Source organism: Lynx rufus, unplaced genomic scaffold, assembly GCF_022079265.1.
Source record: "Lynx rufus isolate CCGP_SWC_20201006 ecotype Redwood Valley unplaced genomic scaffold, mLynRuf1.p SCAF_6, whole genome shotgun sequence".
In the NCBI taxonomy this organism is placed as follows: Eukaryota; Metazoa; Chordata; class Mammalia; order Carnivora; family Felidae; genus Lynx; species Lynx rufus.
The window spans coordinates 23,911,748-23,935,765 of NW_025814878.1; the positions used below are offsets into that span (position 1 = coordinate 23,911,748).

The 24,018-nt window shown below is 37.7% G+C and overlaps 1 protein-coding gene across 1 annotated transcript in view; it reads left to right on the forward strand.

The window, feature by feature from the left end:
• AHI1 (Abelson helper integration site 1) overlaps nt 1–17,010 on the forward strand; it is a 203,861-nt gene extending 186,851 nt beyond the window's left edge. Inside the window, exons 25-26 of the mRNA XM_047102438.1 lie at nt 10,910–11,012; nt 15,634–17,010. Coding sequence (XP_046958394.1) covers nt 10,910–11,012; nt 15,634–15,636 — 106 coding nt within the window. The 3' untranslated portion in view covers nt 15,637–17,010. The remainder of the gene's footprint in view (nt 1–10,909; nt 11,013–15,633) is intronic.
• Nucleotides 17,011–24,018: the final 7,008 nt, after the last annotated feature.

Genomic DNA, 24,018 nt, shown 5'->3' on the forward strand with positions numbered 1-24,018 from the left:
TGTGTGCATTTGTTCCTGGACTCAGTTCTGATCCATTGATCTGGTTTTCTGTCTTTAATCGGTAATACACTGTCTTGATTACTATAGATTTATAATAAAACTGGAAGTCTTGGAAGTAGGTATTATTGGTCCTCCAACTTTGTCCTTTTTCAATGTCAATTTAGTTATTCAAGGTCTTTTTTATATGCACATGATTTTTAGAATAAGCTTCTTCTACAGTAGAGCCTACTGGATTCCAATTGGCATTGCCTTGAATCCACAGACCAGTTTGGAGAGAATTGACAGGTTAACAATATTCAGTAATCTGACTCATTAACAATTTCTTCATTTATTTAGGTCTTCGTTAATTTCTCTCAGCACTGTTTTTTTAGTTTTCAGGGTATAAGTCCTACAGATGTTTGACCCATTTATTCCTGAGTATTTCGTATGTAAATGATATTTATAGTTGTTTGTTGCTCATTTATAGAAATACTACTGACTGTCGGATGTTGAACTTGCATTATGCCATCTTACTAAAAATGTCTTTTGAGTTTTAGTAGCTTTTTAGTATATTTTACTAGATTCTCTACATAGACAATCAAACAAATAAAAACCAGTTTAATTCCTTCCTTTCCAAACCAGATGCCTTTTTTTTTTTTTTTTTTGCCTTATTGCAAAGGCTAAACCTCCAGTATAATGTTACAATGTTGAATAGAAATGATAAGAGTAGATAGCGTTATCTTCTTCATGATGTTATGGGTAATGAGTGGGAAAGCATTCAGTCTTTCACCATTAAATATGATATTATCATAGGTTTTTTTTTATAAATGTCCTTTATCAGGTAGATTCCTTCATTTCCTGGTTTGCTGAGAGTTTGTGTCAGTAATGGATGTTGGATTTTTGTCAAATGCTCTTTCTGTGTCTATTCAGATAATCATGATTTTTCTTTATTAATGTGTTCATATGGTAGATTACATTGATTTTCAAATATTAAACTAATGATTCATTCTTAGGATAAACCCTATTTAGTCATGGTATGTTATCATTTTTATAAATTGGTGAACTTGATTTTCTAAAATTTAATTTAGAATTTTTCGCATTTTGTTCATGAAAAATATGGGTCTTTGGTTTTCTTGTAATGTTTTAGTCTGGTTTGGTATTAGGGTAAGCTGGCTTCGTGGAATGAGTTAAGAAGAATTTCTAGTTCTTCTGTTCTCCGGAAGAGTCTGTAGATTTGGTATTTTTTCTTCTGTAATTTTCATTTCTTCATTGATACTCTCTGTTTAGTGACATAACTTCCTTTAGTTCTTTGAACATATTTACAATAATAGATTTCAAGTTTGTGTAGAAAGTCCAATGTATAGACTTCCTAAGGGACAGTTTCTGCTGATTATTTTTTTCCCTTTGTATGGGCCATCCTTTCTTGTTTTTTTTGTATGTCTTTGTAATCTTTTGTTGAAAACTGGACATTTTAAAGACTATAATGTGACAACTCTAAGAATTGGATTCTTCCCTTCCCTGGGGTTTGTTCTTGATGCTACTTATTATAGTTGTTATTTGTTAAATAACTTCTCTGAACAAATTTCGACAACTCTATAATTACAATGTTTGGCCGCTGAAGTCTCTGCTTGGTTAGACTAGTGATCAGCTAATTGGACAAAGATTTCCTTGAACACCTGGAACCAGTAAGTCTCTCAGTCTTGCTAAGGGGTCTCTTGGGGTATTGAGCACACCTTCGATATTTAGCCAGGCAGTTGACAACTCTGTGTTAGCTTTTGCTTCCTATTAGCACAGAGCATTAAGATCAGCCAGAAGTGAAGGCATAAAGCCTTTTTAGGTCTCTGCTGTGCATGCTCACAACCGTACATGTGTGAGACCTTCTAGACTCTCCGAATAGTGTCAGAACTTGGGGAAACTCGTGTGGAAATCCTACTCCCCCAACTTTTCCTTTTCACCTTTTTTAGTTAGTCTGTTGTTTGGCTTCTATTATCCATCACTCAGGCAGCCATGAAGCCAACTGTAATTGTTTTAACAAGTGCCTCCCAGGGAAAAGGCCAGCTCTGAGATAGGTCAAGTACTGACAGCCTTATAAGTGGTATCTTCCAAGGAACCACCAGACAGATCAAGTAAAATAGTTCTTTAGAAATGAGGCTTTGAAAGAGCTCCATCCCTGTTCTGTTCCTTCCAGTAGCTGCCGGGCTGCTGGCTTTCGCCGTAAATTGCAGGCTATTCTTCAAGGCCACCACAGAGCTACAGTGGGGTATGGGACTAGGTCAAGTTAAAATGCCACAGAGCTCTCTGCTTTTACCAAGGTTCAACCATTTTTCTTGAATAAACATTCCCCAGTTGCCACAAGCTTTTGACTAATTTCTAGAAATCTGAAAATGCTGATTCTGACCATTTTTGCCAGTTTTCTCTTAGCTTATTTGGAGAAGAGAATATTTGGAAGTCCTTAGCTCCACCACTTTCATGGCCATCATTTTATTTCTTCTTCAAATGTTGGATAAATTCACAGGTAAAGCTGTCTGGCCCTGGAATGTTCTTTTTTGGAAGATTTTTAACTACAAATTCTATTTATTCAGTAGAATTAGAGCTCTCAAGGTTATCTGTTTCTTCTTATGTAAACCTTGATAGTTTGTTTCTTTCAAGGAATTTGTCCATTTCACTCAAGTGATTTAATTGGTTGATATAATGTTGTTCATAATATTCCCTCATCTTTTCAGTGGTAATAGGATCTGTAGTAGTGTTGCAGCCCCCTAATCCCTGCTGTTGGTAATTTATTTTTTTAAGGCAGCGAGCAATCTCAGCCTAAATAATTTCTTTTTTTTTCAATCAGCCTTGCTAATAATGGTTTATCAATTTTGATCTCAAAGAATCAAATTTTTGTTTCATTGATTTCTCCTTATTGTTTCTCTATTTTCTCTTTCGTTGGTATCTACTCTGGTCTTTATTTGGCTTATTTGGGGTTTAATTTGTCCTTTTTCACAATTTTTAAAGTGGAAACTGTGGACATCGATTTAATACCTTTCTTCTTTCCTAATATAAACATTTAGTGCCATAAATTTCCCACTAAGCACTGCTTGAATGGCATTCCACAAATTTTGATATATTGTGGTTTCATTTTCATTTCTTTCAAAAACACTTTTTTAATTTTTCTTCAGATTTATTCTTTGATCCTGGGTTACTTGGAAGAGGGTCATTTCATTCCCAATATTTAGGGAGTTTCCCAGATATCATTCTGTTATTGATTTCTAATTCCATTGTGGTCAAAGAACATATTCTGAATGATCCAAATCTTTTTAAATTTATTGAGAATTATTTTGTGATTCTTAATATGGTCTCTCTTGGTAAAAGTTTTTAGTGCCCTTGAAAAAAATGTGTAGTCAATAGATGTAGAAGAAGCACTTGACAAAATACAGCATGCTTTCTTAATAAAAACCCTCAAGAAAGCCCGGATAGAAGGAACATACCTTAACATCATAAAAGCCAAATATGTAAAACCCATGACTAATATCATCCTAAATGGGGAAAAACTGAAATCTTCCCCCTGAAATCAGGAACATGACAAGGATGCCCACTCTCACCACTGTTGTTGAACATAGTGTCGGATGTCCTAGCCTCAGCAATCAGACAGCAAAATGAAATAAAAGGCATCCAAATTAGCAAAAAAGAAGTCAAAATTTCACTTTTCACAGATGACATGATACTATACATGGAAAACCTGAAAGACTCCACCAAAGATCTGCTAGAACTAATGCATGAATTCAGCAAAGTCACAGGATACAAAATCAGTGTACAGAAATCGGTTGCATTTCTGTACACCAGTAATGAAGCAGCAGAAAGAGAAATCAAGAAATCGATCCCATTTACAATTGCACCAAAAACCATAAAATACCTAGGAGTAAACCTAACCAAAGCTGTAAAAGATCTGTATGCTGAAAACTATAGAAAACTTACAAAGGAAATTGAAGACACAAAGAAATGGAAAAATATTCCATGCTCATGGATTGGAAGAACAAATACTGTTAAAATGTCAGTACTACCCAAAGCAATTTACACATTCAGTGAAATCCGTATCAAAATTGCACCAGCATTCTTCTCAAAGCTGGAACAAACAATCCTAAAATTTATATGGAACCATAAAAGACCCTGAATAGCCAAAGTCATGTTGAAAAAGAAAGCCAAAGCAGGAGGCATCAGAATCCCAGACTTTAGCCTCTATTCCAAAGTTGTAATCATCAAGACAGTATGGTATTGGCACAAAAACAGACACATAGACCAATGGAATAGAATAGAGAACCCAGAATTGGACCCACAAATGTTATGGCCATCTAATCTTTGTCAAAGCAGGCAAGAGTATCCAATGGAAAAAAGACAGTCTCTTTAGCAAATGATGCTGGGAGAACTGGACAGCAACATGCAGAAGAATGAAACTGGACCACTTTCTTACACCATACACGAAAATAAACTCAAAGTGGATGAAAGACCTAAATGTGAGACAGGAAACCATCAAAACCTAGAGGAGAATACAGGCAACAACCTCTTTGACCTCTGCCACAGCAATTTCTTGCTTGACACGTCTCCGAAGGCAAGGGAAATAAAAGCAAAAATGAACTATTGGGACCTCATCAAGATAAAAAGCTTCTGCATGGTGAAGGAAACAATCAACAAAACTGAAAGGCAACCAACGGAATGGGAAAAGATATTTGCAAATGAGATATCAGATAAAGGGTTAGTATCCAAAATCTATAAAGAACTTACCAAACTCAACACCTAGAAAACAAATAATCCAGTGAAGAAATGGGCAGAAGACATGAATAGACACTTTTCCAAAGAAGACATCCAGATGGCCAACAGACACATGGGAAGATGCTCAACATCACTCATCATCAGGGAAATACAAGTCAAAACCACGTTAAGATACCACCTCACACCAGTCAGAGTGACTAAAATTAACTCGGGAAACAACAGAAGCTGGCGAGGATGTGGAGAAATGGGAACCCTCTTGCACTGTTGGTGGGAATGCAAACTGGTGCAGTTGCTCTGGAAAACAGTGTGGAGGTTCCTCAAAAAATTAAAAATAGAACTACCCTATGACCCAGCAACAGCACTACTAGGCATTTATCCAAAGGATACAGAGTGCTGATTCATAGGGGCACATGCACGCCAATGTTTATAGCAATGCTTTCAACAATAGCCAAATTATGGAAAGAGCCTAAATGTCCATCAACTGATGAATGGTTAAAGGACATGTGGTTTATATATACAATGGAATACTACTTGGCAATGAAAAAGAATGAAATCCTGCCATTTGCAGCAATGTGGATGGAACTTGAGAAACTTAACAGAAACCCATGGGGGAAGGGAAGGGGAAAAAAATAGTTACAGAGAGGGAGGGAGGCAAACCATAAGAGATTCTTAAATACAGAGAACAAACTAAGGGCTGATGGTGCGGGGGTGGGTGAGGGAGAGGGGAAAATGGGCGCTGGGCATTGAGGAGGGCACTTGTTGGGATGAGCACTGGGTGTTGTATAAAAGCGATGAGTCACCCCCAAAACCAAGAGCGCACTGTATACATTGTATGTTAGCCAACTTGACAATAAATTATACTAAAAAAAAAGAAAAGAAAAAAAGAAAAGACTGAGTATCATGCACTTGTCTACCTGAAGTGTTCTTTTATAAATAAATTCGATCACATGGGGTAATAAGTGTTGTTTATGTCTGGGATAGCCTTACTGATTTTCTATCTATTCTATTAATTATTGAGAGTTGGGTATTGGAAGTCTTCAACTAATATTGTGGGCTTGTTTTTTAATTCTTGTAGCTCTGTTAGGTTTTGTGTCATATATTTTGAAGCTCTGTATTAGGTGCCCATATGTTTAGGATTGTTATGTTTTTTTGGAGGTAAATGACTTTATTTCTGGTCCTATTCTTTGTTCTGAAATCTACTTCAATTAATATTAGAAAAGTCACTCCAGCCTTCTCTTAATAGTGCTGGAATGATATATGTGTTTTTATACTTTAAATATAAAAGTGCAAATAGGTTGAAAATTAAAATATGCTTCTTATAGGCAGCATACAGCTGAGTTCATGCTCTTTTTACCCAATATGACCATTTCTGCCTATTAATTAGGATAATTAAGCAAACATTTATATTTAAATATGATTATTAACATGGAGAAGTTTTAGTCTATTATACTGTTTTTTGTTTTCTATTTGTCTCAGTTCTTCTCTCATTTTTCAACTTTTTCAGCTTTCTTTTAAATTATGTTTTATCTATTTTATCTTTCTTTGTTAGCTTATTACCCATAATGCTGTGCTTTCCTCTTTTAGTGATTTTTTTTTTTTTAGGGTTTAGCACTTTAAAATGGTGTTTTTCCATTTCTTCCTTCCTGACCTTCATGCTTCTGTAGTCACACACTTTATTTATATTAGTTATAACCCCTTCATTATGTTATTAATTTTGTGAACTGTCATCTTTGGAAGAGATTGAATAAGAAAACCTTAATATTTGCCTATTTTGTTTTCATTTTTCAGTATTTTTTAATTCCTTTGTGTAGATCCGTATTTTCACCTGGTACTGTTTTCCTTTACACCCAGAGGACTCCCTTCAACATCTCTTGTAATGTTGGTTAGCTAAAAATGAGTGCCTTTACTTTTCACATGTCTGAAAAGGACTAGTTCATCTTTTATTTTGAAAGCTGTTTTCATTTGGCATACAATTCTGTGTTGAAAGATCGGCACTTTTTTTCTGGTACTTTAAAAATACTGCTCCATTGGAGCCAAACCAATAAGCGACTCTTAAAAACTGAGAATAAACTGAGGGTTGATGGTGGGTGGGACGGAGGGGAAAGTGGGTGATAGGCATTGAGGAGGGCACCTGTTGGGATGAGCACTGGGTGTTGTATGGAAAACAATTTGACAATAAATTTCATATCAAAAGAAAAAAAATTCAGCTCCATTGCCTTCTCATCTGGCAGTTTTTTCCAACAGGAAATAGACTCATGCTTCTCTGTGTTCCTCCATACAGAGCATGGTTTCCCATATGTTGGCTACTTGTGAGATTTCTCTCTGTCACTGGTTTTGAGCAATTTGATTATGATGTGCCTTGTAATTTTCTTTACGTTTCTTGTGCTGGAGGTTAGTTGGATCGTTTAGGTTTATGTTTTCATCAAATTTGGAACATTTGGGCCATTTTTTCTTCTTAGTTTTGTTTTTGTTGTTTCCTGCCTCCATCTGTTTCTCTCATCTTTGAGGATTCCAATTACACATACATTAGGCCACATGAAGGTGTCCCGTGCTCCCTGATGCCTTTTTTTTTAGTTGTTTTTTTTTTCAATGTGTTTCACCTTTTCTATTGCTGTGGCTTCTATTTAATTCTATTAATAGTTTCTGTTGCTGCGTCTTCAAGTTATCTGATCTTTCTCTGCCGTGTCTCATCTGACTTTAATCCCTTCCAGTATATTTCTCACCTCAGGCCTTTTAGTTTTCATCTCTAGAAATTCACAGTGGGTCTTACAGATATCATCCTTGGGTCTACTTAACCTTTTGAGCAAGTGGAATATAGTTATAATAACTGTTTTGATGTTTTTTCTAACATTGTTTTAATGAGAATTCTAACATCTGAGTCAGTTCTAAGTTTCAGTTTTTTGATAGTCATCATGGGTTGTATTTTTCTATTTCTTTGCCCACCCCCCAATACACTTTTATTGGATGCCACACATTGAAATCTTTACCTTTTGGTTACTAGATATTTCTGTATTTCTATAAATATTCTTAAGCTCTGTTCTAGAATATAGTTGAGCTACTTCAGAACAGTTTGATCTTCTCGGGTCTTGCTTGTAAGGTTTGTTAGGGGGGACCAGAGCCATTCATTATTCCTCAGCATGGACACAAATCCCTCTGGGTACTCTGTGCAGCCCCTTCTGGGTTGTGAGGTCTTCCAGCCTGGCTGGTAGGCACAGGCACTGTTCTGGCCTCAGGAAATGTCCTCAGATGCATGAGTTCACCAGGTCTTCTGAATACTTGAAGGGAACCCTTTGCAGATGTTCACATTCTCTCACTGTGAGGCTTTCTCCTCTCTGACACTCTGTGAACTCTAGCCATCTCCGTCTCCTCAGGCCCTCAGCTGTCAGGGAATCCACCAGGACTCATGCACGCCTCATGTCCCTGTGCCATAGCCTGGAAACTCAAGGCGGTGAGCTGGGTGACCATAGGGCTCATCTCATTTGTTCTCTGTCTCTTGGGTATCAGTGTCCTTTGTTGCCAGTGAGTCATTGTCTTGAAAACTATTGTTTCATATATTTTATACAGCTTATTGTGGGGTTTTTTGGTGGTGGTGGTTTTAGGCAAGCAGTATATCCAGTCCCTGCCTCCCCATCTTGGCTGCAAACAAAAGTCCAGATGTTGTATCCATTTTCAAGGTAATTTTCTGTTACATTGTATATAGATTATGAGAGAAAAAGTGAAGAGGATCACACAGTCTGATTTTCCTACAGTGGTCAGTAAAAGCCAAAGATATAAGATAGTATGTAAGTCCTAAAGACCATATTGAGGCAGGGTGAAAAAAAAGAGAAGGACCTAGAAATCAGGACATCGGGAGCTCTAAAGTGTGAAAGTGCCTGGGGTACCCTGAGGCCAGGAGATACTCTGTGGCCAGAGCAGAGGTCAAAAACTAGGGCCTGCCAGCAAGATGCAGTCCTAGTATCTTTGGTTGCATCCACTGTGTATGTGTATGTATGTGTGTGTAATTTTCAGTGGCTAAATGCAAAAAAAAAAAAAAAAATTCACGTAAATGCAGACTTTGTACTTCTCTTGAAATTAATCTGATGTTCTGGACCACAGTTCCATGAGCTGAGCTGAGGAAGCGGATTGCCTCTCCTGTGTGGGTCATCCACTCTCCAGTTCGCCAGTTTACTGTATTACCCCTAGCTTGCTTCTCTCATTCACCGCATTACCCACTGTAGCCTCCACAGACACCTGAGTTTCTACTTTAATGCCCAAGAATAGGTTCCCTGGAGAGAGATTGCAAAAATTATCAGTGCTTACAGACTGGGTCGCTTAAGCAACAAATTTTTTTTTCACAGTACTAGAGGCTGGAAGTTCAAAATCAAGGTTGCAGCGGGGTCAATTTTTGGTGAAACCTCTCTTCCCAGCTTGCAGGTGGCCACCTTCTTGCTGTGTCTTTACATGGCCTTTCCTCTATGCATGTGTTGGAAAGAGCTCTGTGGTGTCTCTTCCTCTTCTAATAAGGACTACCAATTCTGGTCTGTAGATTAGAGTCTCACCCTTATGACCTCATTGAATCTTAATTAACCTCCTTAAAGGTCCTTGCTTCCATTTTGGAATTAGGACTTCAGCCTGTGATTTTTTTTTTTAATTTTTCTAATGTTTATTTATATTTGAGACAGAGCGTGAGCAGGGGAGGGGCAGAGAGAAAGGAAGACACAGAATCTGAAGCAGGCTTCAGGCTCTGAACTGTCAGCACAGAGCCCGACATGGGGCTCAAACTCACAAACTGTGAGATCATGACCTGAGCCAGAGTTGGACATTTAACCGACTAAGCCACCCGGGCACCCCTTCAGCCTGTGATTTTGAGAGAACATGGTTTAGTTTGTAGTAATTTCTATTCAATCCTATTTATTTACTTGATTTTGAAATTCTTGCATCTGGATCAAACTCTTCCACCATTCCCAGACATGGTAGAAAGGAGACACTGTCTTTCACTTTTTAAATTTCCCTTTTTTCATTGTTTTTGTATTTTCTTTTCTCCTAACACTATTTACACTACTGTGCACTCATTCACAAAATATTTGTTTTATATTTTACTGTTGAACCATTTGAAAAGCTGCATTCCACATCCCACAGATCAGAATATCACAGTGTTGGTTTTTTTGCTTGTTTGTTTGTTTGTTTGTTTGTTTGTTTTCAGTGTAGTTGACACGCAGTGCTTCATTAGTTCCAGGTGTACAACTTAGTGATTCAGGAAGTCTTTTCATTATACTGTGCTTACCACAAGGTAGCTCCCATCTCTCGCCACACAACACTGTTATAGTCTCATTGACTGTATTCCCTGTGCTGTACCCTTTATTCTCCTGACTCTTCATTCCATAACTGGAAACCTGGATCTCCCACTCCCCTTCACCATTTTGCCCATCCCCCACTCCCATCCACTCTGTCAACCATCAGTTCTCTGTATTGGTAGGTCTGATTCAGCTTTTTGTTTGTTTATTCACTTGTTTGGTTTTTTTATATTCCACATTTAAGTGAAATCATCTGTCTTTGTCTGACTTATTTTAATTAGCATAATACCCTCTAGGTCCATCCATGTTGTCACAAATAAAAATACCATGTTCTTTTTTATTGCTGAATAATGTTCCATTGGGTAAATACACCACATCCTCTTTATCCATTCATCTGTCAGTGGACACTTGGGTGGCTTCAATATCTTGGCTATTGTAAATAATGTAAATAAGAGGTATATATCTCTTCAAATTAATGTTTTCGCTTTCTTTGGGTAAATTCCCAGTAGTGGAATTCTTGGATCATATCACAGCTTTCTTATGCATAAATTTCCTTCACCCCTTTCTTTGTCATTAAGGAATCTCATGTTATTTTTACACATACACACATGTTTTTTCCATCTAGTTTGATAAGAAAATATTCTGGCTTTTCCTGGGCATCTAATATTTTTCTAAGAGAAGTTAAATTTATTTTATTCTGTCCCTTCATCATAATAGAGAAGGAACCCTACCAGCTAAAGATTCATGTCTCTACATTATTTTGAGCATCTCCCTAATGTTTTTCTCTCAGATCCATCCATTGATCTCCCCTTTCTGTTCCCACTGCTACTGCCCTAGAGCAGAGCCTCATGTGGGCTATGGCAGCAGTCTTCTTACGGGCTCCTGTTTCTCATCTTTCCCTCCCGTAGTTCTGAAGTGGGCAAAGCGCAGAGCCGTGAGGACCGAGGACACACAATGGATATGCAGGGGAAGAAGAATGAGCAAACCAGTCAAAAGGTCACCCTAATAGAGGTAAGAGGAAAACCAGGAGAAAGTTGTAGCATGGAGTCAGCAGGGAAAGATTTAGGGAAGGCCTGGTCCGCCATCACAAATGCCAAATAAGTCATGGAGATGAAAAGTACAGGATAGGAAATAGAGTCCATAATATTGTGATACCATTTTTGGTAACAGGTGGCGACTACACTTATGATCATTGAATAATGGACAGCGTTGTTGAATCAATGTGTTGTACACCTGAAACTAATATAATATTTTCTGTTAATTATACTGCTATTAAAAATAAATAAACAATGACGAATGCCAAAGGGAGGAGAAGTAAAATAAGGACTTAAAAGTGCCCTTTCAGGATTTCCTGTCAAGAGGCCATTTATGACCTCCAAGAAGATAGTTTTGATGAGAGTCCTTGAATCAGACCGTCTCCAGTGCAGAGGGAAAAAATAATCAGAAGAGACTGCTTTTCCAAGAAGCTGTACTTCAAAGGAAAGAAAAGGCTGGGCAATAACCAGTAGAAAACACGGGATTTAGAGATCTTTGTAGAGAGGGGAATGAGGAGAAGAGTTACAAACTGAAAGGAAAGAGCCCCAGGGGAGGAGCCATTCAAGATAAAGGACAGGTGAATAATCCCTGGAGACCAGAGGAAATACACAGATTAGAATTTGAAACAAGGCAGGGTCACTTTTGTACTGAGATAGGCCAGTGAGACAAGTGTGTTTGAATGATGGTGTTTTCTTGTGGGGGATGGAATGTAGGAAGGTCAGGAAGACCTTTCTGAAGAAGAGGCCTCTGTTTTCTCGGTTAGGCAGTGGTGACATTTGTCTGCTAAACGTGAAATGTGTCCACTTTTGTGAAGTTGTCACTTAAAGGAAACCAGATTCAGAATTTTCATAAGTATTTTTAGATTTTAATTATAAAAAACTTAAATCTCCTTATACCAAAAGCATATAGATGAGGAGTTATACAATCATGGGTTAAGAAATGACTTTGTATCCTTGATAACAGAATCAGAAAACATTTTAAAACAAATTTTAATAATAAGAACTTCAAAATGATTTAAAGCAAAATCTAGAAACATATAATAACCCAGGATGAGGAAGAACTTCACAAGATATGTGACAGATAAAGAATTAATACCCTTAACATATTTTTAAAAAACTCTTAAAAATCAACAAAGAAAAGAAAAATTGGCAAAGGGCCTTCAGAGGACCTTCTTAAAGAAAATGAATATATGAAAAGTGTCTACCTTCCAGTGATCAAATAACAAAAATTAGTAAATGATACAGTATTTTTCCCCTCACAAAATGGCAACAAGTTTCAAACTTATAAAACCGATGGGTGCACTGAGTTTCCTCATACACTGCTGGTAATTGTATAAGATTCATCCATTCCCTGTGGGGATAGCTTGGTGATACTTCTTTTTTTTTTTTTAACTTGTCAAACTGTTCATGTCCTTTGATTTGACAGTTTTAGTTCTAGGAATCTATTATAGGAAAATGGTCAAGTATACATGGGCAGAATCAGTTAAAAGGCTGTTCCTTCAAGCAGTGTTTTAAAAATAGGAAGAAAGAATTAAATTTCTATGAATATAGAGTTGATTAAATTACAAAACATTTCTATAAGGGAATACCATGTGATACTATTTGTTACATTATTGAAGTATTTTCATAGACATGGAAAGATGTTTAAGTAGAAGAAAGACGGTTATGAAGTAGTTTGTATACAACATACTCAGTTGACTCTTGAACAACGCAGGGGTTAGGAGCACCAGTCCCTGCTTTATGCAGTCGAAAATCCGTGTATAACTTTGGTTCCCCCAGACAATAACAGCCTACTGTTGACCAGAATACTGATAACATAAATAGTCACTTAACTCATATTTTGTATGTTACATGTATCACATAGTGTTCTCTTACAATAAAGTAAGCTGGAGAAACAAAAACGTTACTAAGAAAATCATACAGAAGAGAAAATACATTTATATTACTGTACTAATCAATATCGTAAGTTCACATCGTGTTTACAAGATGAATCATCTGTCTGTACCTACATCATTATTGTCTTATATAAAACACTGTAGGTGTAATATGTATTACTAATACTGACATCAAAAATGAAAAGGTAATGTAAAAATCCATATTTATTTAAACGTATAACATTCATGCATTGATAACAGATGCAGCAATATGATTACTTTATGGTAGCCTAGTGTAATCATTGTAATTGCTTCACAGTCACCTGGCCTATACAGTAATAAATGAATTGTTATGGCCTACAGTACTGTAGTTCTCTTCCTTATACCAATTGGAAACACTGTTACATTTTTTTAAAAACAACTCGTGTGATGAAAGGCTGATACGCAGTTTCTCTTATTAGGAGAGAGAGAGAAGCATGCTGTACTGTAATATAATTGTTTGAAAACAGAGTTTTAAACAGGAATAAAACTCTCACATTATTAATTTTATTACATAGCACTGCCTATATAGTCTGTCCACTTCCATACAAGTGTTGCACATAATGTTCTACACAGTGAATACTTAAGCGATGATGATGATGATGATGATGATGACGACAACGACAGTTAATTAGATTTTCACGCAGGGTTAGTTGGTTAAGCATCTGACTTCGGCTTTAGGTCATGATCTCGCAGTTTGTGAGTTCGAGCCCTGCTTTGGGCTCTGTGCTGACAGCTCGGGATGAAGAACGCTTGAGTTCGGAACCATATTCCCTGGCTTCATGTCCTGTTTGGCTACTTTTGCTGTACATGACTTTAGGCAAGCTTCTTTCGCTCTTTGTTCTTCAGTTTTCTCATCTGTAAGTAGGGATAATACCTACCTCAAGGATTATTATGAGGAATAAATGAGTTAAGATGCATTGCACCCCACTTAGCCTGGTTCACTTCTCTTAAAGATGTTATCTACACGGCCTGCTTCACTGTGTCTCTGGAGGGTTCCCTCTCCGGAGGGTCCTCTGGCTGCTCTGTTTACTTCTCATAGTGCCATCTCCACCTGATGAATGTCACTTGTCCTACATCCTCTGCACGTGCAGGATGCAGCCCACTCACTTCCAGCTGCTCTTCTCTCCCTTCCCTTTTCTGTTTTTCTTCTTTGTTTTTGTTACCACTTTTATAAACTCCTCCTCTGACTCTGTTTTGCCTCGTTATTCTTCTAAGATCCTTTTACCTTCCCCATGGCCCCTTGCAGATGTTTATAGGGTTTCTCGGGCCCTGGTGCCCAGCATCCATTTGAGCCTTTACTACTTTCTTTTCCATTTTTATTGGGCCCTGGGCCCTAATTTGGGACAAGTTTTGTGTGCTTCCCATGTATACACACAGGGACAGAATGAATGACACCCTTTTCTGGCCCCAAGTGAGGTTGTACCTTGGCACACCACCTCTGTACCCTTTTACACTCTACTTCAGTTGCTTTCGTGAGCCTCACTTGGAACATTTTTGGACTTGTACATTTAATGCCACCTTATCTGTGCTAGCTCTGCTGAACAGATTTGAAGTCCGGAAACGGACTGACAGAGGATTTTCTTTCCCCTCGTGTATAAATGTCTTTCATCAAAAAAAGATAGCAAAAAAGATAGTTTATTTATTTAAGATTGAGCCTGCCCCTAAAAGCACAGATGTTGCCTAAGCCTCCTGTTGTGCTACCAGGGAAGGGGCTTAGGAAATGGTTACCCTGCCCTTTCGTGCCACGATGCCCTAGCCTCTACTTTTCCCAGGAGCGCTTGGTAGAATTGATCGCCACCTTAGCCACATTGCCATCACTCTCAGGCGGCATCTGCCTTCTGAGAGCAATCAAGCATGAAGCCCTTTCTGTTCAGAGGAAGGACAGCAACGTGTTTATCTACTTTCAGATACTCACCACTGGCACATGAATAATTGCAGTAAAGGGTGTCCGGTTCAACACGACTAGCTTATCTCCCCCTAGTTGTTGTGTCCTTCCTGCATGTTCTCTAAGAAGGTCCTTGTTTCATCCACGTATTGGTTCTTGATTTTCATTAGTGACATAATTTGATTTATTTCAAAGCTGCATCTAAATGCATAATTAACCATCACTACCTTTGTTAAAAATGACCCACACCATTTTTTGGTTTTATGCGAAAAATGTAATAGTTAACCCACTTTGTGAAAATAGACATAATCATTGACTAAATGAAAGAATGCTATTTAATAAGATGGTCTATACCCTTCCCATTTACTAACCTTGGAGCATCATCCATGACATTTTTTCCTCCAATGAATGAAGAGCTTTCCGAATTCTGATTGCCTGCTCTTAATTTCTGGAAGTTACTCCAGCTTTGGAGTGCTTAGGGTCTGTATTTGAGAAGTGTATTTCTTTTTCACTTGTCAGTGCTGGAGCAGGCCTTACGCAACCACTAACGGTGCCGAAAGTGTTAACAGTGTGTTCAAGAAGCACATTAGGAGATAGGTGATTAGTACTTTGGTCTTTCTTGGGTGTGTGTGTGTGTGAGTGTGTGTGTGTGTGTGTGTGTGTGTGTGTGTGTGTGTGTGTGTGTGTTACGCCATGTGCTTATTACCCACGTTGTTGCCAGGGCACACCAAGATTTGGTTGTGGCCAAAAGACATTGTCTAAGTTCATTTAGTACATTTTGTGTACTTTTCTCCTAGTAAAGAGTTGAAGAATGAAGAGACAACCAAATATACAGAAATGAAATGACAAGTTAAACCAAACGGAATTTCTCTTCAGAGTGAAGAACTTCCAGATACTAAGGAAGAAAGTAAGGCCCCACTACTCCTTGTCCTTATGAAAGAATCTAGAAAAATCAGAAGCGAGGTATGAGTAGAAAAATAAATGGGGCCTTTTGACCTTAATTATTTTAAACCATTGTGATTGTTGTTGATCCGAGTATCGGTCCTTATGTGTATTAGTTATTGCATCAGAATTACATTACCACCGTTGGAAAACCAATAAAGAAAAAAGAAAAAAACACAATTGCCACTCAGCCGAGATGAAGGAAAAGTGTTTGCACTGTCAGGATGTCCATTAAGCAGTCATTTAATATTCTTACATCTGTATTGTGATTGTATGTATGATGTTCTGTTCAGAATATGAAATACATGCTTTTGAAATTTAACTTTATTTAAGAGGGAAGCAGCTTCAGAATGTGTATTCAAAATGGTCCCAGTAAGAAAGACATTAAAAGGGAACAAATTTGTTAGTTTTGAATGAATCATATATGTAACTTGATACATACAAACTAAAAATGGCTTTTGGCAGCAGTGTTTCAAATTACTTTTTAAAAAGAGCACTTCATATTTAAGCATATAAGTAATTTGTAGACTTAACATTGTTTAATATTTATTTTAGTCTTAACATTTATTCTTAAATTATTACATTGCATTATTTATTTCTTGAGTTCCAGAACAATGGTATCATTACCATGTGACTATATATATATATATTTTTTGTGTGTGTGTGACTATATATTTTAAAGTCTGATGTTATAATAGAAAAGTTCATTTCTTTGGGTTTTTTTCTTGACTCTTCTCCTTTCTCAACTATGTGATTATAAGTCTGTCAATAAATATGTAATCCCACACAGGTCAAAACTAATAAAACCCAGAAAACTTAGTTACCAAATTAGACAATTGATTCCATTAAAGTAAGAAGTGAGAAAAACAGTGTTGAGCACTGAGGTGTAAATTTTGCCCAGATGTATACCCAATATAAAATATCTTCTAGTAAAAATGTATGTGACTCTTATCCCTGCACATGTTGTTGAGGCATGAAAATTGGTAAACATTCCCCTGCTGTGTAGAACTTAAAAGGGGGGAGCATTTTTGAAGGTGGTGAGTGGCATCAATGCCAGCCAAAACCCTCAGCGATCAGCACAGAAGTCTGTTCGGGTGGCACAGAGCCCCCAGTGTCCTGAGTGCACACATCTGTGCCTTCACGTACAGCCCGGCCCAAGCAGCTTGAGTCACCCTTGTAGAAGCTTGTTCTTTCTGTCTTGTGAATGCACTTGGTTATTAAAAAATAAAACTATGCATCTCTGCAGTTTCAGCGCATTGTTTTGAGATGCGTACTGATTCTCTGATTTCAGTTTTAATCACAAAGAATTTCAACAAGTTGCAGAAAGATTTTAAATCAAAACAAATGAAATATGTCAAGGGAGCTAAACATCTGCTGAGATCTCAATGTTCATATGAAAAATAAAGGGTTATTTTTATATCACAACTACTGAAGACAAAAATAACAATTGAGGCAAAACCAGGAAAAGTTGGTTTTACTCAAAGCCCAATCCTTCTCTCTTTTGTCCTGTTGACAAATGAGACTCCAGTTATGTCCACAAATAGATTAATAAAACATCTTTACCATTCTCTCAAACATGAGATGGGGTGGGGGCGATCATAAAAGTGCCCTCCAAATAGAAGTCCAAATTATAGTCAAGTAAAGGAATCGGACACAAGAATCTATTTGAAGATTCTAATACTGCACATTTTCTTAGTAACAAATGAGTTTTCTTTGTTTATCTTCATTCTGAAATCATTGAATTGTGTCCCATTTTATGAAGTCTCTTTTCTCCAAACAAGTAACATTTTGACACTATCTTTCTCTAGATCTAAATAATATTTTTAAGCCATTCATACCCATTTATTTCCCAATTGATTCTACTCTATCTTGAACATTAAACTTTTTTCAATATCAAAACTATATAGTGGATAAGATTTGCAAAGCTAGTACAACAATCAAGTTTTTAAAGGTTTAAGACATGAAATATTTTACACCATGATGCAAATAAATGTTTAAAATGCACATTTTAAATGAAATCAGTGTTTTTAAGTGACTAATACTTGGTACTTTTAAAACCTTATGTAAGGCTTCTTTCCAGAAAAGCAAATACTTGACCTTCATTTTAGTTTTAAGTTACAGGGAAGTCTTATTGCAAAAAGACGTTTTCACTTTAGGAAGCTCGACAAGAGTATATCTGGGAAATAATTTACCATTTCATAGCTTTATATGACATGTCACTTTAATTGTATATTTAACTCACAAATATTTTTGAGAGTTAGAGTTCTAGGACCTTTAAATTCAAGACCTTCAACTTGTTTTTTACGGATTTTATTTTTAAACAATCTCTACATCCAACATGGGGCTCCAACTTACAACTCCAAGGTCAAGAGTCACGTGCTCTACCGACTGAGCCAGCCAGGTGCCCCAAGACTTTAAACTTTTACATGTATTTAAATGATTTCCATCGAAGAGCCGTATCTGTTAAGTAAATTATGAGAACATTTTTCAACAGTCTGACTTTTTTAAGCTATGTATTTGTTGATTTCTGCTTCATTGAACTCAGGAACAGAAAATATTCCCCAAATCTTCGCCTTATGTATATGATCTCATTTACTCTTCACATCAAACCTATGAGGTAGGTAGACTATTACCTGCCCTACAAATAAGGAAACCAAGATTTTGAAGGTTAAGTAATTTGTCCAAGTGCACATGACCAGTGACGTCATCACAAGTTGTAAATGGAGATTGCCAGACTCTACTGGGAGGTCTCTGAAGGGCTGGATCTCAGTTGCTGTATAGAGTAAATGCCAGTAAATGCTTATTGTTGGAGACTCCAGCACAAGCTAGAAGAAAGAAGCAGTTTGGATGTACCCACAACCACACTCAGACTAGAAGCATCTAATATGTCTTTAATGCAACAGACACCCAAAAAAAAAAAATGAAATATGTCTGAGTTAACAAAAAATTTTTGAGCTGATAACTTTGTTTATCCCATAATTATTTTGATAAATCTTTACTCCGTACTACAATTCTTATATTTTCTTAAGAAAGATTCTGTGGAATCAAACTAATACATGTACAGTAAGATATTATTCAAGAAACAGAAAGGCTCCATTCCAGTCATATAAAAGATAATAAAAACATCAAGAGTCACGTCAATCAAAAGGCTCTGTTGACTGGAGAACTCAATCTATGGATGGACCCAATTATCTGCAGGAGAATTGATGTCAGCATCATTTAGGGTTAACAATGGACCAACTAGGCAGAAGCAGACAGCTACTCTCTGTAGAGACCCAGAAAGCAAACTTCGTAATGAGGCGCTTCATTCATCATACCCTTCTGCTCCAATTATTAAAGTGAATAGGAAATACTTTAAGTTAAGGCGGGAACTGGATAGCATAAAAACATTTGTTTTGTAAACACAAAGAATGCTTTTTTTCTAATGATCTTCTTCAAATCTACATCAAGCATATGTTCTCAGCACACTGTTTTCTAAAGTTGCTCTTCTGACACCTGAAACTCATTCTGATTATGGACGAATTATTTTTGTTATCTCAACGAGGGAGGCTAAGACTGCTAAGAATCTACAATTTTAATTCCTGTTTTCAATCTAAAAAGTGGAGGGAGGGTCATAAGTGCATATATAACCACAATACACGTCCCACCTCTGTCACCGATGTCAAAATGGCCCAAATATATACACTGCAGTGTCATTTCTACAAGTATTGAGTGAACAATCTAATTTAACTACTTCCAGTTCAGTTTTCCTTCATTCATCATTTGATCCTTGTCAAGAATTGTGAAAGAATATGGTGGAAGAAAATGTAGGAATGGTTTGCTTGTACAGTGTTTATATAAGTAAACTTCTGTATTGTCAATCATTTAAAATCGCTTGGAATGGAATGGAAATGATTTGCTCAGTTGAAGATGAGGAAAAGATAAAGTACAAAAGGAGAAAAGAGCAAGAAGGTGAGGAAAATAACTGCTGCCAGAGCAAAAATGAACTGAAGCTTGAGAAAAGCAGTCATGAGACAAAAGGAAGGTTCCCTGGAGAAAAGTGCGGTAGCTTCAGTTCAGTTTTTAAAGTGTTTTCAACTGACAATCAGTAGTTGATTTTTTTTTCTATTAAATTTGCTCACAGGGCCATTTTATATAAATGCCCCATGTAATTTTTTCTGAGCTGCAGTTCTTCAATTTAAAGTAAATGGAAGGTTTGGTTAAGCATAGTAATGTTTTTAACCATCCCTGCCTGTTCTGCTGAAGTTAATGTTCAGAAGTATCCGCAGATGCTACTTTTAGCAACTAAATATTTCCACGGTGGTAAAGAAATGTCAGTAAAATCTATGTACTTTAAGAACATCAAATTCTTATTATACTTATCATGTGTGCAGGCAGAGTACATAATAAACTCGTCTATAGCAGCTGTAAATTTCTGAGGATTTATCTAACCACAAATACATTGAAATGGGGAAATGGGGCTATATTAAACCATGCAAGATGCTGCTGGAGCTTTGCCATTTCTGCAACATCCTGTAATTAATTTATCATGACAGGTCTGGCAAACTGAAACATCCAATACACTTGCGACAGACTGTTATACCATAGTTGTTGGAGATCCTGCAGCCACATAAAGTGAAGGTAGATTTTTCTTTCAAATATGAATATAGTACTATTGTATTTAGGATGCCCTATAGCCAAGGACAGACTTGTCAATTTTGAATTTCAAAATAGAAGAACATCTAGAATATAGAACAGATCCTGGGCTGAGATAGTGAGTTTAGTCTGTTCTCTGCATTTTGTGGTCTTTTTCCTGAAGATGAATGGCCCTGGGTAGGAGACTGTACAGTCTGGTCAGCCCCTCCTGTGCATGGGTGCCTGGTGCTGGTTATGATGGGTTTCTCTCCTGGGAGGTTTGAGGGTCACTTCCCTCTTGGTAGTCTCTGGGACGCATCCTCTTCCTGAAAAGAAGACACAAGACCACTTCTTCCATCGGGGTGTCCTCCTTTTCTGAAAGCCACAATCCCGCCATTTTGTAAACTTAGAGCACAGATAAATTCAGACGTTATTCCTGCTCCAATCCAGAGAAAGAAAATAATGTAATAATGGTTTTGTGGGGGGTTTTGCCAAAATAGATTTTTCCTATAAAACAATGAGTTCTGGGATTGCCTGGCTGGCTCAAGTCACAAGAGCATGTGACTCTTGATCTAGGGTCGTGAGTTCAAACCCCCCATTGGGTGTAGAGTTTACTTTTTAAAAAGGTAATAAAAATTATATATAAAATCTTTTAAAAAGCAGCGAGTTGTTTGGCAGTTCCTATCAGTGTGAAAGAACGATCCGACTTTACTTGATGTGTCATTTGATAAAGGTGTTATAGTGGTTGATGTTAAGAGTGGATCTTAGTAAATAAGGCTCCTCCTTACTGGAGGAGTAGAGAGATACCACGTCTAAAAAATAAATCCACATTGATTCCATGTCCACAACCTTCCTCGTCCATGTTTTTTACAAGGTCAGAGTTCCTCCGATCACAAACAAGAGGTCCCAAGGAGGTCTTCCTTGAATCAGGAAATCTCAAAGGTGATAGGTCCCAGGTGGTAGAAGGTAAAATGGAAGCTGCTCAAGGGAAACAGGTGAGAAGTCAGGCAAAGGTAGTGGTTCTAGCCCAGTCACCAAACATTATGCTCCTTGTATTTTCTCTAGTTCTTGCCTTTCTCTTGGTCCTTACTACTGAAAATGGATCCTATCTCAGAGGACCTGAGAAGTTTGTTGCTTGGGCTTAAGTTTAAAAACAACAACAAACCTTGCATTCCCCCAAACAGAATAATCTGACGGAAGGTGAACAAGAGGGAATGTAGGAAAGCTTTTGCACCCTTCTGCCCCCCCGCCAACCCCTGAAAAGCTCCCTTCAGAGCTCTACTATGTAAAATTTTGGAAATGGGATGGACAGTATGTTTGTGTCCAAAAAATAAAACAAAGCCCCTTCTATTACACACCCCTGTTAGGTAACTTGTCCAGAATCACAGAAACCAAGGGCAGTACCCTGCCTTCTGCTGATTCCCCTCCTCTTACTGCTGCCTACTTGGTAACATTCTTACTTCACTTAAAGCTGAATGACTAAATCCTAATTCTGAAAGTGCCCTAAATCTTCTCAACCTCATCCGCAGCTGAAAGTGACCATCCCATGTAGAGCATGGTCTACATTCAGATAAATTTCCCTTAAAACTAGGTTATTACAGTGATGAATTAGAATGAGTGAGAGTTGGAAATAGGTAAGAGAGAGTGGAGAAGTGACATTTTTATGCATGTATGAGAAGAGAGGTTGTGTGTGTGTGTGTGTGTGTGTGTGTGTGTGTGTGTGTGTGTTTTCTATCTTGACAACTGGATACAGAGAAGAACTAATTCTGTTTATATATATCAAAAGCTGGATGGGACACCTGGGTGGCTTAATCAGTTGAGCATCTGTCTCTTGATTTCAGATCAGGTTGTGATCCCAGGATTGTGGGATCAAGTCCCTGCAACAGGCTCCACACTGCTTGAGATTCTCACTACCCCTCTCTCTTTGCCTCTCTCCCCAGCTCGCGCTCACTCACTCACTCTCTAAAATAAAATTTTAAAAAATTAAAAAGCTGGGATTATTAACTACCTTCCTAAATATATTTTTATAACTCAGGATCATCAATAGTTTTAACACTTTTAATATTTTTTTAAAAGTGTGCATGTATGTGCGCACACACACACATTCACTTATTCGACAGCACGTGATTGAATGTCTGGTTGTCAAGCATTGGACAGGAGCTGGATGGACAGTTGAACCAGGAGCCTCAACTCTTCTCTGCGTCTCACCTTGAAAATGTCATGTGTTTATTGCTGTTGTCACCCTACAGTGGTTTTCAGAGGACCTCCACAAACATCACCGAATTTGAGCCTCATTGTGTAACAACCTTCAGTACACAGAAAAGGCAGGACTCTTCCATTTTTCACACCAATTACAAGGGAGGTAAATGACTTGCCCAGCAACTGTTGATGAGAGTCCAGCTCTCCTTCTCCCAATGTTGTGTTCTTTCCAACTAGGAAAACTCCTCACTGACATCTGAAATATGTGGAAGTAAATTATGTGGAAAGCCAGGAAATATTTTCTATAGAAGAGGCACCTATAAATTAATAAGACTCATTTAGATGTGTCTTTTGGAATCGAATGATCTCCTTCTGAAGTCAGCTGTAAGATGTTTGTTTTTGCTGCCATCCAGTATTTATATATTTTAAATGCAAGCACTTAAAAATGAAGTTATAGGGGTGCCTGGGTGGATCATTCAGTTAGGCATCTGGCTCTTGGTTTCAGCTCAGGTCATGGTCTCATGGTTCAGGAGTTCAGGGCCTGCAGTGGCTCTGCCCTGATAGCTGACAGTGTGGAGTCTGCTTGGGATTCTCTCTACCTCTCTCTGCTCCTCCCATGCTCGCTCTCTCTCTCTCTCTCTCTCTCTCTCAACATAAATAAACATTTAAAAAATGAAGTTATAACAGTCCAAAACATGTAAAATACTTTTTAATTGTGTTTTATAGTCAAAAGAGGAAGAAAATGTACAGAAAATGCCAGGGTCCTTTTCCAAAACCTTTTCATAAACCAAGTAAAACAGAATCATTTCATGCATTGGACTTATAAGCCAAATGCTTATTGTTCAAGTTACCAAATACACTTTCTGTTAAAAGACAGTAACTCCCCATTTGATCTAGAACTTCATTAGATCAACTGAGCAACTTGGAGGCACCACAGAGTATTTTTATAAAATGCAAACCTGGCATGTCACACCCTGCTCAAAACCTCACTGGTGTCCCCATCCGCTGTCACTAAATCCATTCAGCTTTTCCTGTTTGCTTAGAATAATTCCTATAAATCAAGTCCTGTGCTCTGATCACAGCAAACCCAAAGGAAAGTCAGTGACTTCCAAAGTTGACAGCAAAAGTAAGAAACGGTTGGTATTCAAAAGACCAAGCAGCTGAGGACAGCAAAGACCTCCATGACCTGTCCCCTGCTGCCTCATCCCGTTTTGTGATTCACATGGATGTCCTCTGTTCACATTACGGCAAGACCCCAGTACTTCCTACAAAGCACGATTGCTGTTTCAAGCTCTTGGGTTGTGCCGTCAACCTGAAAACACTCTTCCACACCATGCCTTTGCTAAATATTGCCCTTCCGGTTTCATCTCAAATGTATGCACTAAGATCCCTTTCCCAATTAGTATCAATGGGTTAGTGACCTCCTC